The following is a 14,701-nucleotide window of genomic DNA, read 5'->3' as shown; positions in this document are numbered from 1 at the left end:
TCCTTAGCCATAAAGTCATAAGTATTGATGTTTCTCCTGCAGAAGTCCAGATTTTACATTAGGAATAAACAGTGTTAAATACATTTTTTCTAAAGTTGTCCCTGATAATGATAGGATATTTTAATTTAATTAGACTGGGAAATAAGAGCAGAAAGCCACCAAAGGAAATGGACTCTGATGGAGTGTTATGTGGGGCTCATTGTTTTGACATCATGAAGGCTTGTAGCTACAGGCACTGACAGCATGGTCTAATTTAGTTAAGTGGCTAGACAAGCAGAACAAGAAATAATAGCACCAGCAGGGCAACAGTGGGTGTGTGGGTTGCAGCATTTGGGCTAAAGCACTTTCTGAATGCATGATAACCACATTTGCTCAGAAGCCAGCACCATAGCTCTGGACATTCCCTATGAGATTTTAAATTCCGGGCTCTTTTGTGTGTGTGAGCAGTTTCTTCACCTCTCCTTTGCTCTGCTTATGCTCATAAAGAAGTTACTCTTTGTGCAGCACCCTGCATTCTGGACCCAGGCACCTGTTTCTGAGTTCATGTTTTCAGCGGAGCACAGAAGCCGGACAAAGTCACTCATGGATATTTTGAAGGAAAGAACCAGGATTCTGAGTATCATGAGGCTCTCTTCAAACTTGTGCTCTCTTCTTTTTCCATTTAGGGCAAGTGCAGAACCACCACCAGGTACTCTGTTCAGACCGGGCAGTGGGAAGACCACTGCAGCTGCTGTACAGCCACTCAGACCACCATGGTGACAATCCCACTGCACTGTCCCAATGGGACTGTGATGCAGCACTACATCCCCTCCGCCTCGCTGTGTGAATGCCGTGCTCACAAGTGCACATCATGAATATTGCTCAGAAGCCCAGTTGCTTAATCTGAAGCTTTATGATGGAGGAACTTCACAGTGCAAGCCTAATTTTCTCTGTACACTGCCTTATCCATTAGAATCCTGAAAAATTGTATCAACACAGCAAACAATAAAGCTTACCAGCACAACAGAACATGGTCTGATTCATCTTGGGGTGGATTGTAGGAAAGAGATTCTCTTCATTTCAGTGTGGAAATTAATCCACATTGTTGAAAAAAATCCCAAAAGAACAACAACAAATAAATTATGCTCAGAAACAATTGCTTATACTTAAAGAATATTTCCCAAATCATTTAGGGTTGTCTGCAGAGACATTACACTTTCATTCCCCACTTCAGTCCTTAGTGACACACAGTGGACTTATAATTTTTTGCTTTTTTTCCTCTCATTCTTTTCAGGGAGTACAGTAATTATGGGATAAGGCTTCAGAGTAAGAGTAGGATGTTTGTGATACACAAGCAATACTGGTTGTGGCTCAGACAACCAAATATCTTTCTGCAATGCATATACATGTTGCTCCTGAAGCTGAATGAAAAGAAACTGTGTGTTGAGGACAGACTGTGTAAATTCTGCAAGTCCTCAGGACATGTGTACAGGTTTAAGGACAGCTCTTACTTCAGCCCTTGCCCAGACCAACTCGAGGAGAAAGCTCAGTAGTTATCTCACTTACTTCCAGGTGCCTGGACTTCACCTGTTGCATTTGTTCCAAATGCTGGAATTTACTTAGATGCAGAATTTGCAGTGGCAGGTGTAATTTAGTAATTGCTGCCAGGCATATAGTTACAAGGATTTAAATTCTGCTTTGTCTAGTTGGGCCATGGAACACAAAAGATCTTCCAGAGTGTTGTTGGTCCTGGAAGAATCTTGTGTCAGTGAAGCAGTTTCACTGGGAGTACTAATTTCTCAAAAATATGAGAGAGGGAGGCTGTTATTGCCATGCATATTTTTGACAGAAGAGAATCATTTAAGCTTCTTGTTTAACTAACAGTTTTAAAATAATGAATGGCACTTAGACATGATTAAATGGGTCAAAGCATCCCCCGAACTGCAAGGAAAGCTCCCTTTGGGAGCAAACAAAAAGGTAAGTTGTATTCCTTTTTTAGAGGAACCAGGCAGATCCCTGCTGCTTCTCTCTTGCCAGTCAGTTGTGAATTCAACACACCTTGAATTGTGAGACTTTTTGGTTTTATTATTCTTTCAAGACAACCTTTATTGCTGCACAATGGTAGAAATGCAATCTTTCCATGAATCTGTGTCTTCTGCTATAGGCCACAGTAACACCAGAGAGAAACCCATTTTCAATTTTCACCAGCCCTACTTGCTGCAGTAGATTTGTCACCAATTTACCTCCACCCTCACACCAGTTCCTTCCTGTAGCTGCCTCTACATATTAAGCTCCCTGACAGATGGATTTGGGTCACCCAGGTAGTCAACTGTTCATCTGAAGCTGAAGGTGAGCAGTTCCTGGAATAGCAACTTGCAACATCAGAGAGGAGCAGAGAGAAGGAAGTAAAAGGCAAATGTTCATCCTCTTTCACTTACCATGGCTGGGATGTTCCTTTGTTTCAGCCAGTGCCCTCACCCAGACTGACCCTTCTTAGCTCATGAAAGCTGACAGGATTACAGCCTAAGGCTTCATGGCTGCAGACAGGTCTTCTAATTAGATAATTAATTGTCTGAGTCAGTGCAATGCAGTCCATGAGAAGGGCACTTACTGGCTTTACTTACAGCAGGGATTTCTGGGGACTTTGTTGTGGTCTACATGTTGTTACTCAGACCTGTGAATTCAAGCCCCCGTCACAAGCAAGACCAGAAGGATCTTTTTTGAAAATCATTCTCTAGAAACAAACTGGCAAGGAAGAAAAAGCAGAAGGGAATATTATACCATCTTCTTTAACAGGCTGAGGAGATAAATACATTTCTGACTTTGACTTGCTGGCATGAGAATCAAACATTTTCAGGCAGTCTGCCCCAAAAGAGCTGTCTGACTTTCGCCCAAGGAGCCAGTGGGCTCGGACCTGCTCTGTGCAGGTTTCATTGCCTTTCACACAGGCAGCTGCAATTAGTGCAATTCCAATACTTTCAGCAGCATTTCTCTATGGCAGGAGTGAAGAGCATAGGATCCTGCCTATGATCAAGTGTGCCAGCACATCACACAGTACTCTACATCTGACTGCTCCATTGGCATTCTCCAGCAGAAGCCAAGCTTTGAAGAATGTTGTTTCCCAAGTCATACATACTATTTGTGAGCCTTGATGGGTTTGAACTACCTTGGCCTTTACCTTTCCACCAGTGATTAGGAGCACATCTCACTGCTTCAGAGAACCAGCTGGATTGTTGATTGTGCCATAGGATAGATTTACAGGTATGCTGAATGGATTTGGGGAAGAGTCTTATATAACTCCTTAACAATTCAAAACATCTAATCTCTCTTCTAAATTTACAGACTTGCAAGCACCACTCCTCTACAGCAGGTGAAACACAATCAGGTATATTGTTATTACTTGTCACAGCTCTGCATTATCAATTAACACCATACCCAAGAAACTCAGGAAAGACAGTGATGCCAAGGTAAGATTTTCTCTGTTGGAAAGGCTTAAAAATAGACTACTTCCATTCTAAGCATCTGGATGTTGCTTCCTTATTGCTGTGTATACTATTTATTACCTGAGATAAGTGTATTACCTGTAACACATAACACACCCATCCTTATGGCTTATATAAGCTGGCAATTGGAACCTGTGCAGGCAAAGCTATAAGTCCACAGGGATCCCAGCAGGACCTGGCTCTACATTCCTTTACTATTCCAGAATAAGCCAGAATTTACCTTTCAGGTTTTGAGTTTAGTTAGAGCAGCACAGATTGTGGATGGAAAATAGCGGAAGTTTCAGAACGTTTTCCTTTCCTTCTCCCTGAGATAGGTGTAGAAAGCAGGAGATTTGTTCCCTGTTTACAAAACTTCTAAAAGAAGTTCTGAGAGTACTATAAGATACTAGCAGGGTAAAAAGGACAAAATATTTGATACCTGTTGATATTTTGGTTAGAAGAGATAAATGCCATTTCAAAGTAGGGACCAAGAAGAGTGGGGGGGGATTTAATGAATTTAAAATCCCATACAAATTTCTTAGTCTTGCTGGGAACATTTTACATCACCCAGCCCAAATTTTGGGAAACAACAGCTGCACTGCTCCTTTTATGTACTCAGCAAGTTTGATAGCACAACCAGGGTGCATCAGCACATCTCTCTGTGACAACTTCTACCCTTGCCAGCCATGACACAGTGTACTATCCTGATTTACAAGGTCATAGAACCACTGGACTTTATTCAGGCATTGAATAAATCAATTTCTCCCTGTCACACTAGAAAAACCATCATAGTATCATAAACAGGCTCAAAGAAAAAAAGATTTGGACTTGAATTAGTTACATCTCTCTCCGGTTATCATTAGCAAATAAGAGTCCTTTCTCAGATAGCATTGGTCTTCAAGAACTTTTCTTCCCTATAGTTGCTTAAATTGCAAGGTTGAGGGCTAAGCAGGATCCATCACCTGTTCTGATTAGACCATTGATTACAAGATAATCCCCTGAATATTTCATGCAGGAATGACAGTGCATCCAGGCACTGAGGTAACTTGAGTACTTGAAACAACCTTAATAAAAAGCCTTCTGCACTTACCTCCTACCTGAAAGCACTGTGAAGCTTTGTAGATATAAAGACACACTTCCCCACAGAAACCACTTCCAAGACAATCTGATCCTTGAGTGCTGATTCTTTGGACAGAGCTAGCTGTACTGTAGAGCCCTGGTTCTGCATTAGCCTTTTTCCTTCCTCTCCACTGCCTTCTGGACAAAGAATGCCTGTTGATAGCTTGTTTCTTGAGGTGTTATGGATCATGAAGACAAAGTGCTGAAATTCTCCAGCAGAGAATTGCCATGGCCTCTCAGGTCATGAGAGTTTGGTTTTTCTTCTCCTCTTCCTTCCATGACAGTAATCACTGAAGCAGAAGGTCTCGCTAATTAGCTTCAGTTTGTGGTTTGCTAAAGCAGGATCAAGGCAGGATGGAAATAGCTGCTGGTGCTGTTCTTTCCTTAAGCCAGTGCAGAAGCAGATTGTGCACGGCATAGCCACATCCTATTTCAGCACTGACGCAATTTCCAGCCAAACCTCCAGGCAACATGGGAACACACATGCCTGGTAAGTTTTTTCTCTATTTCATTCTTATGGCTGCCTATGAAGAAGGATAGGCCAAGATGGGGTGGAGAAGAAAGACAGGAGTACTTTGGAAGGACTTCTCTGTCTTCTTTTAGGGGAAGAAAAAAAAAAAAAGAAAGAGAGAAATCTGCAGCCCAGTTACATACACAGAGCTCAGAGATAAAACATACGGAGTTCACTTCTCTTGAAGCATCAGAAGAGCAGCTGTGGATCAGTGTTGTGATCCATGTGGAAAAGACAATTACTAGGCAAATGCCTTGTGCTTGTTTTCTGCTGATTTGCCTAATTGCAGTGCAGCTGTGGGGAGTGAGCAACATCCTTTTCCAGGAGAAAATGGGCAGCCTTGAGCTCTCAATTCCCACACAAAAGAAGCAAATCTGCTCAGACACTTATTTGCATAAAACCTTCGTGCTGGAGTTCCCAGTGCACAAGCTTTGAATAACTTTCAGTGCTGATGTTGAGTCATTGTTCTTTTGCTGTCACAGTCAAAAGCTCTGTGGTTGTTTCCATGTTATCTCATTGTTTCTGGGGCTGTATCTCTGCTGTGAACTTCAAACTCCTTATTTGAATAATAGAAGGATAGAATTTGACCTTTAAATTTTAGCTATCTGGTATTTCTCTCTTTAGAATGGTTTAAGAACTATTTAGGTGTTTAGTCCCCTGCTGCTTAACTGCTTCTATTAAAATCAGTCCCATAAGTAAACTCAGAATTGGATGGTTCTCTTTATAAAGACTATTTATTCTCTAATCATATTTGGAGGTGGGAAGACATAGGATATCTGTGTTATGTACAGAAAAATGTAGAGAAATACAACTGAGATAGTGAGTCCTACCCAAGAAATTCTCCTGCTGGGTGTCCTGGAGGCTCAGGACATTTCAAACTGAGTGTTGGCATGATCAGACAGGCAGATGCACCCAGGCTGTCCAGATTAGTCCAGCATTAGTCAGGGTTTGTTGTTTTACCCTTTCCACCTGCAGTCTGAGAGGTACTGTGTGAGCCCTGAACACACAGGCTGCAAATTAGATGGTGTTAGAGACAAACCAAATAGCCTAGTCTGTCTAATTCCTATATTCTTAAAAGACACTAAAATGGTGGTTTTGAAGACACAGTGGAGTCTTTATATGCTTTACTATAGTTGAGTTTGGTGGAGATGTGCACAAGAAGTAATTTTGGCATGAGTTGAGCTTCTTCATCTACATTCAGACCTGAAAAGTCATTATTTACTGGGAACCTAAAGAACACATGTATAAAGATCTTTTCATATATATATATGTCCTTTGAAAAAGAGGTTTGAGTAAAGCTACAAGGAAACAGTAAATTCAAGTAGGTTTTTTTTCATCCCTACTTGGGGGTTGGAGTTTCCCAAACAATGTTCCTAAATTGCAGATGTTTTTAACAGCCTTGCAGAGGTGTCTTCTTCTAACTCCGGTGTCCCTCAGAAATGCAGATCCTTTCTGATACTTATCTGAAAAGAGAGGAAGATAAATGAAAGCAGTTCCCTGTCTGTGCCCTGGATGACCAAACCACTTGCAGAGTATTCTGCAAGTAGCTGTGCTGTGATAATCTGATCATCTGTACCACTCAGCTCAATTAATTGGCTGCTACTCAGGATTTAATACAGAGCTCCTAATTAGGCAGATTCCTTTAATGCCTCTTTCACAAGCAGTGTGGTCCTTTAACACTCCCTCTCAGTCCCTCCACTTTTGCCAGTCTGTGCAACTTCTTCATGGTGGTACTTTGGACAAAGACCTGGGAACACAAACAGTGAGGTGAATTGCTGCACATGTGGGCAACCCTTAAGTTTGCAAAAAGCTGAGGCAAAGGAGTGCAGAGAGGCTGAGTGAGCAGGTGGTGACTAGCTGTGAACTGGAACTGGAGCTGGTCACTGATCTCTGTTCTGGAGGTACCTTGTCCACAGAAGCCCTTTGCAACTTGATGGAGTTTGACTGGAGGGGTGGATAGCCAACCATTTTTGTAGATTGAGTGTAGTTCCTGAACATTTTCTTTCCAAGCTGAAGTCAAGATTCCCTGTACTGCTGTTCTCTGAAGATACATATATATATGCAAATAGACACCAAAGCTATGCATGCATGCATGCATATTTAAAATTTTTATATATATTCATATACATACTCACATACAGAGCTTGTTTCTATTGATACTAATTCCTCCAGAATATTTACAGAATGAGAACATGTAAGGCCAGATGTCATAAAGACATAAAGGAATGAGGTCAGGCTGCATCTGAAGCAGAAGCCCCTGAGGCAGTGCTGTACCAGGCAGGAACAGTCAAATGTGGAATGAAATCAAAACAAAACATTTTAGTTCCATTGGTTTAATTTGGGAAGTTAAAGAGCTTTTGGGAGGAGTCCTCCAGATACAGATATGGCAATTGCATTTTCATCAAAAAACTCGTTCTGACTGGGAGTCCCTGACTGCCTTACCAGTTTACCAGTGTTAATCTCAGGTTTGTGACAGTTTCTGGAGGCTGGGAAGCATAATGGAGATGAAATAATATTATAAATGAACTGCAGCTTTTTCCCTAGGCCTGGAAAGAAAAACAGGTCTTTAATTGACTTTGTAAAGGTCTTGTGAGATATCCCAAACTTAGTCTGAAAATACTGGAGAAACATTGTGTGTGGCTTTTGGAAATGAAACCTTCACTTATTAATTATTTTTCTTGGAGTTTCTCTCATGGCATCATTATGTGCTTCATTAAAGTGAGCCAAGCATGAGTCTGCTTGGGAGATCAGACAGGGAAGACTAGTGAGTCAATCTGCTGGACTGTTCAAGTGCTGCTGGATCCTAATCTGGTATTGATAGGAAAAATAAGAATAATCATAACATTTAGGGGTCAGACGCTCTCCTCCAAGCATTTCCTTCTTTAGCATTCAACTGTCTCCTCTCTCAGAATGTGGTGGTGGGGAAGCAGTTTCAATCTGAGTATAGGGGATAGAAGGGTCTCAGCTAAATGAGGGGGAAATACAAATCCAGACTTTGGCAGTACACAATGGATGTGGTGTCTCCCCAGACAGATGGGAGCTGTTGTTTCTTCTTCCTGGAGAAAAGTCCTGACTAGACAGAGGCAGTGGTGTATTGTCTCTGTAGTGGTGATGGTGCTGACCATGTAGGCAGATGTGCATATGATGTCTTCTCCTGGGTATAAACACTAATGCTGGAAGGATCAAGACAGGGTTTCCTCCTCTAAGAGCTTTTCCAAGAGAATGAGAATATGGGTAAGACAACCCCGTTTCAGCTGTGGCACCACTAGAGGGAGAAAGAGTATGAAACATTAGTGTGTCGAAACAGTTTCTGTATTCACTATTTTTTATTAGCATTTTTTCACTGTGATACTGCCAGTATGGAATTGATCTGTTGGATTGAGAAGGCTTCCAAGAGAATCAGAGGGATGAAGCAGCTCTGCTGTGAAGAAAGACTGAGATAATTGGGATTGTTCAGCCTGGAAAAGAAAAGGCATTGGCGTGACCTCATTGTGGCTTTCCAGTGTGTGAAGGGAGCCCACAGGAAAGATGGAGAGAGACTCTTGACAAGGGTCTGGACTGCCAGGACAAGGGGGAATGGCTTCACACTGACAGAGAGCAGGTTTAGGTTGGATATTCAGAAGAAATTCTTCCCCTGTGAGGGTAGAGAGGCCCTGGCACAGGTTGTTAGAGGAGTTGTGTCTGCCCCATCCCTGGAAGTGTTCCAGGCCAGATGGGGCTCTGAGTAAGCTGGGATAGTGGGAGGTGTCCCTGCCCATGTCAGTGAGGATAGAAATGAGATTATCTTTCAGGTCTCTTCCAACCCATTTGTGATTCGGTGATGATTTCCATCCCCTCCAAACCCTCCATTATTCTGCACTGTGACCATGTAATTTGTCAAACACAAGACATGGGGAGCATGTCTAAAAATTCCAGACATTACCCTCTAAGACCAGAACACGTAGGTATAATCTTAGATATACTTGATGAGCATTTCACATGTGTAAAGAGTTCTTTATGAAGAATGACCATGATCCACGAGTTTGTACCTCTACCTGATGCCACTAGATCTGTTCACATCACTAAAAATGAATAGTGTCTACTGATTGTGGTATTCCCCATTCCATAAGGGAGCCACCTGTACAAAACATGTTTTATGTATTTATCTCTCCTTCTTAGACTTTGCTCTACCCTCGTCACACCCAGCTCTCAATGGACGGAAGACAGCAAAATCAGCAAGGGACTCTTTTTCAGCCTACAACAGCAAATACCTCACTGTTCCTCAGAACCGGACTTCCTGGCACAGAAGTGGGACCAATGGAGCTCTTGAAGCATCACTGGTGTCCTACAGAAGTTCTGTAAGTAGGGTTTCATGTTCATTGACCTAGGTCAAGTGCAATTGGGATTACGAAGAGGCTGGAAGCAGAGTGAGAAAAGAAGGGTGCACTCTCCTGTGTGTTGGTAAAATCAGAACAGGGAAAAGAGTCTTTATGAGGAAAGTGATACCACAACCTCAGGTGGTTCATTTGTGTCTCTGTGTACAGCAAGAATTAATTTCTGCAGTAGTAATCTCGCCAAAATTTCTGGATTGTTTACTTTAGCCAAAATCCTTCAGAGCAGGAATGGAGGGGGTTGCTATTACCTCCAGTGGCAGAAAAGATCTGCAGGTTGATCACTACATCGGGTGGACCTGTGTCAACCCTGAGTCAGCTGTGACCAGATGTTAGTGGGGGCTGGATTGGATTGGTTTCCAGTGGAAGTGTGGTGTGGCTGTAATTTTCAGAGGAGAGCTGTCATTAGAGGAGGCACATTTGGGATGTATTTGTAGTGATATATTTGCTACCAGACCATTAGAACAAAATCATCATGAAATGGTGATCATACCATCCCATTTTCTTATTCCTTGGTGTGATGGTTTCTTGTCTTGGGAACATCAAGAAGCAGTGAAAGCAGGACCTAAGCTGGTCATTTACATCACCATTTCTGACTTTCACAGTGGCTGTGAGAGAGGAGGAGAGAAAGATCTTGATAGTTCCTTCAGAAGCATTTTTGAAATTGTGACTTTTTGTAGTCCTCCCTAAAAATGTCTTCTTGTGCCAGAATGTCACATGGTAAAGAAAGCAGTGCAAATTTAGGGGCGGGAAATGTCTTTAGTGAAATCCGTGGGAATTTTAATTAGTTTTCCATGAATTGGACACCCATAATTATGGGGATGGCACCTTGCTGTCAAGAGTGAGGAAAAGAGTCCACGGAGAGGAAGTCACTGTTGACTCTCCTCATCCCCTGTGTAACTCCGGCAACCCCAAATGTTGCTATGGTGCTCTCTCAGGTGGCTGGGATGTGGCAGGTGGCTCCATAGAGCCACAAACAGGAACAACAAACAGGAAAACCTTGGAGTGATTTTCACATTCTACAACATCCTTGTTCCCTCTCCCGCTTTTTGTTCGTGCTTCTTGGTTCTGACCACACTTTCCAGTAAGGGAGGAGAGGATCCTCAGAGCTCATCTTCTCTAGAGCAGGCTAATGCATTGCCTTGCACCAGTGACCTGCTGTGGTGACATCATTCCTTCTGCATTGTATAGCCTGAAACTCTCTGAGAGGGACACTAGAAATCTGCCACAGGTTTTCCCTGGCTGGGGCAGAGATGGATCTGGAGAGTTTGCATGGGCTGCCCGTGAGTAATACATGAAAATGTATCTAATCAGCAAATGGGGAATTGCAATAAAATGATGTCTCAAAAGCAGTTTTATATTCTGCCAGGATGTAGTGCTGAGTGTAATTTTGGATGTGCCTAAAGGGACTTTAGACATGAAGGGTGTGATGAATGTGATGTGCAGAACAGATTACTCAGTGGTAATTTTGTGAAAGGATGAAGGATGTAGCGTACATGCAAATCCAAGATTTATTTAGTGACATAACAACTGAAAGCTACTTTGTGGGAGAAGCAAACCAATGAAAAACAAGAATCTGATGGTATTCATGAATGTAATAATATGCACATTTACATAATGCATTCATTAATTTGTGTTGTTTTAACAAAAAAGATAATTGCCATACAGCAAGTGGTTAACTTTGCATTCAGCACTACCAGCACATGTAAGGAATGGGAGACAAAGAGAGAAAGAAACCTTTGACTGGTACTGGTCAAGATTTTGCTTGTGCAGTCACCTATGGGAACCATAAATGTTTGGAATTAAGTTATAGGATGATTGTTTTGAATCAGGTTGACCCTCGCTTTTATCTTTTCCCCATCACTGGAGGGCTGGTGTCACTCCAGTGAATAACACTCTAGAGAGCTCTCCTAAGGGCTTTACATGGCAGCATTGTGGTGGAAATGGTGGCTGTAAACAGTTTGGAAAACTCATGGGCTGCCTTTAATGAGTGGGAAGTGCGAGTGAATGCCTCAGTGTCAGACTTTCACATGAATGCTGCAGAATTCCCCTCCAGGCTGGGGAGTGATGGCAGGATTACTGTTGGAGCTGCATCCTAGAAGGATTCTGAGAGAGAGATGGTGAAGCAGGGATGGTCTGAGAGGCTGACTGGATGACACATGGGTGGTTTGAAGGATTTTAGCCATGGATTCCTTTTTGCAGTGTTACTGGCCAGTTACACAGTCTTTTCATATGTTAAAATACAAGCTAGCATGGCTAGCCATTCATGGGACATATCCTTTCTAATCCCTGGTATTTTCCAAAGTGTTTCTGTCCAGCCTGGCCCTTCTGGACCTTCTGAACGACCTTAAAGATATTTCTCTTATGCTGGCTAAGATTGATTTCTTCCCTTCCAACACTGTTTTTGCTTCCCTTCCAACTCTGTTTTTGCTTCCCTTCCCTGCCTGCTTTGCTCTACATGGCACATGGCCTGTAATGTGGTCCTTATATTTACTCCTCTGTCCCCTTTCATAATGAGGGTGTCCTCTCCCCTTGGTCTGTGCACATGCAGAACAGGGTGACAGAATTGGTGTGTGCCTCTGTACCCGCCCTTCTGTAGGGATCCCAAATGTTGGGATAAACTAAACAATGTTTAGTTTATGGTCAGAGGAGGAATGAAGTGAGGCTGGTGTGCAAAATTAGTATTTGTAGGTCATACCTGGATTTTTAGTGTGGCTTCATGTGCTCATGTGGAGGTAGACCCCCCTAGCTACTTGGGCTTTTTGGCTTTCTTGTCTGTGCAACTCCCATATTTCTCTCCCAGATTATCAACAACTACGTGGAAGGGACCCAGGCAGGGACGAGGGACAAGGCCTCCCCGAGTGGCCTGCACTTCAGGGACAGCAAGAGGAAGGTCGACTATGTCTTGGCCTACCACTACCGCAGACGCCTGGCCCAGCATGTGCCCGATGCTGCCTCCCCGGAGCCGAGGTGCAGATCCGCGTCTGTGGCCCTGGTTTCAAATGGAGGCACTGAGAAGGGCCGTGCTGAGCCCCAGCAGCAGCAGGATGATGGCCAACGTGCCCTGCAGGTGTGGCTGGGGCTGCCCGGCCTGGACGTAGCGGAGCTCAGCCCGCTGGACACCCTGGAGGAGGAGAGGCAGCTGCAGCGGGAGGAGTATGAACGCAACCTGCTGGAAGCGGGGCTGGAGATTGAGAAAGACCCCGAGGTAAGAGAGGGAGATTTGCACCTCATACATGGCATAAAATGTCCCCATGGATAATGGACACTTTGGATGCCCAAAATACAGTGTGAAGGGGGCCAGGGTGTGTTTGTGTTGCTTGGTCCTTTCTGCGTGAGAAAGGCGTGGTGGTTATTGTTATTTAATGTAGTGTTGAGTAGAAATTTCAATCTTACTTCAGGTGAAAACGTATTACTTTATCTAAATGTTCTTATGGCATGCAGCAGACACACTTACCAAAACTCCCCCCCAGGAACTTAAATATTGCTAAAATGGAGAAAGTATCTCTTAAGTAATTTGCTGGAACACTGCTAAGACATTTCGTATTTCCTCACAACATTTTCAGTGTGGCTCTCAGCTTTCTTCTCAGCCATATGTAAGATCTGGGTCCTTCCTTCATTCCACCCACAAAATGAGCAGCCCCTGTGCTTTGACAGGAGAAGATCCCAGGCTATGATGTTTTCATTCTGCCATGTGTGTGAGGCTGGAATGACACTATGCTCACATCAGCTGGGAGCTGTGGTTATTTTACTTGGCTGTTGCCAGTCAGTCAGTCAGTTGAGCACAGGCCTTCCAAATCCCATGTTATTTCATTGAGCTCTGTGCTATCCCTCTGTGCCCCTTTGAAAGTCATGGATATTTATATCCAATGATGGGAAATCCCTGCTAGGTTCTGGTTTTAGGTGCTCTGGTGTTCTTCACACCAAATTTGAGAGGTTTAGAGTGCCTTTTTGTATGTTCTGAGAACTTACAGCTCGTATTGCTTCCAGTGCAACCAGTCAACACTTCCAAAACATGGAGCAAATCACAGACAGAATCTGAAAATTTGAGACTGACTGGCTTAGCATAGTGTATGCATATTTAATCACTGGCAGGAGTAGAAAGAAATAGAAAAGTCTTTTGACACTTAACATTTTCCTTGCTTAATTTTCTGAGTTGCAGGTGACTCTGGGTTGTATTTCACTGCACGGTCTAGCTGAGCCATCCTTGCACTGAGCAGAAAAAAGTGATCTCAGATCCTGATTCTTTTATGCTGGTCCTGGGGTTATGGTTCAGTACATGGCCATCTTACTGCTATGAGTTTTATAACCAAATTACATAAAACCCAGGAGAACAGCTGTTTTTGGAGACCCCTTTCAGTTCTGAATTTGATCAGAACCCAAAAAGTCAAGCAGGAGATTTGGATTTGATTATTTGACTCATTGCTTACCCTAAGCCTAGCTGGATACAAATTCTGTTTTGGCCTCCTTCCAAGTGATGGCACATGCTCTTAAATAATATACAAAGTGATAAATGATGTCATAAAGTGTTGATCAAAAGCCCCCTTTTTGTCACAGTCTTCACTATGAAGGGAAAAAGTAGTTTTGTAAATGAACTGGGAAGTTCACAGGAAATTGTTAATCAGTTCTTTTATGGAAAAAATTAATTGATTTTGAAAATTACAAAAAAAGCTATTCTATCACTTCTCTAACTGTGTATGTATGGAGTCACTCCTGTCCCCCACCCATCCTCCTGTCCTTCCCCAACACACAAGCTGTCTAATCAAAAGGGGAAACAGTTTTCCCTTTCAGAATCTCCTGAGAAACTGGAAGGGGCTGGAAGGACTATGCCTTATCCTTTTTCTTCCCTGGCCATGACCTGTAGCTTTTACTTCCTTTCCTTTTTCTCACTTCACTGATTTTTCCTTCTGTTAGTTAACTCCTGTTGGAATGTGCTGAAGGTTCTGTCCTTTTTCTTGCTGTGAATTTCCTAGAAAATGCTGAGTAGGCACATGTGAAAGGCACATCTGTCCTTAAATGTGGATTAAAATTGTGTGTTGAGCTGATATGGGAAAAACTTCTGCTTTTAGTCCCAGGAAAAAATATGTGTCTATAAATTTGTTAAACTGAGAACAGCCTTAAAGCAGCATTTGTATTTTTGTGTAGCACAGCAGACTTCCAACTACTACGTTTCCAGTGGATTATGCTGAACTGAATGTTTGTTTAGTGGAGGCTTTTTCGTTTGTGGTGGTTTGTTTCAG

General features: G+C 42.8%; 2 protein-coding genes across 4 annotated transcripts in view; both read left to right on the top strand.

Moving 5' to 3' along the window:
• VWF (von Willebrand factor) overlaps positions 1-1,008 on the top strand; it is a 118,773-nt gene extending 117,765 nt beyond the window's left edge. For all 3 annotated transcript variants that reach the window (XM_059846174.1, XM_059846173.1, XM_059846175.1), the window contains one exon: positions 666-1,008. In XM_059846174.1, the coding sequence (XP_059702157.1) occupies positions 666-854 (189 nt within the window). In that variant the 3' untranslated portion in view covers positions 855-1,008. The remainder of the gene's footprint in view (positions 1-665) is intronic.
• A 7,313-nt stretch (positions 1,009-8,321) lies between these two features.
• ANO2 (anoctamin 2) overlaps positions 8,322-14,701 on the top strand; it is a 150,373-nt gene continuing 143,993 nt past the window's right edge. Inside the window, exons 1-3 of the mRNA XM_059847912.1 lie at positions 8,322-8,325; positions 9,250-9,428; positions 12,265-12,669. Of these exons, the coding sequence (XP_059703895.1) occupies positions 8,322-8,325; positions 9,250-9,428; positions 12,265-12,669 (588 nt within the window). The remainder of the gene's footprint in view (positions 8,326-9,249; positions 9,429-12,264; positions 12,670-14,701) is intronic.

The sequence above is a fragment of the Haemorhous mexicanus genome, chromosome 5 (assembly GCF_027477595.1).
Source record: "Haemorhous mexicanus isolate bHaeMex1 chromosome 5, bHaeMex1.pri, whole genome shotgun sequence".
Classification (NCBI taxonomy): Eukaryota; Metazoa; Chordata; class Aves; order Passeriformes; family Fringillidae; genus Haemorhous; species Haemorhous mexicanus.
This window is presented reverse-complemented; position numbering and strand designations above follow the sequence as displayed.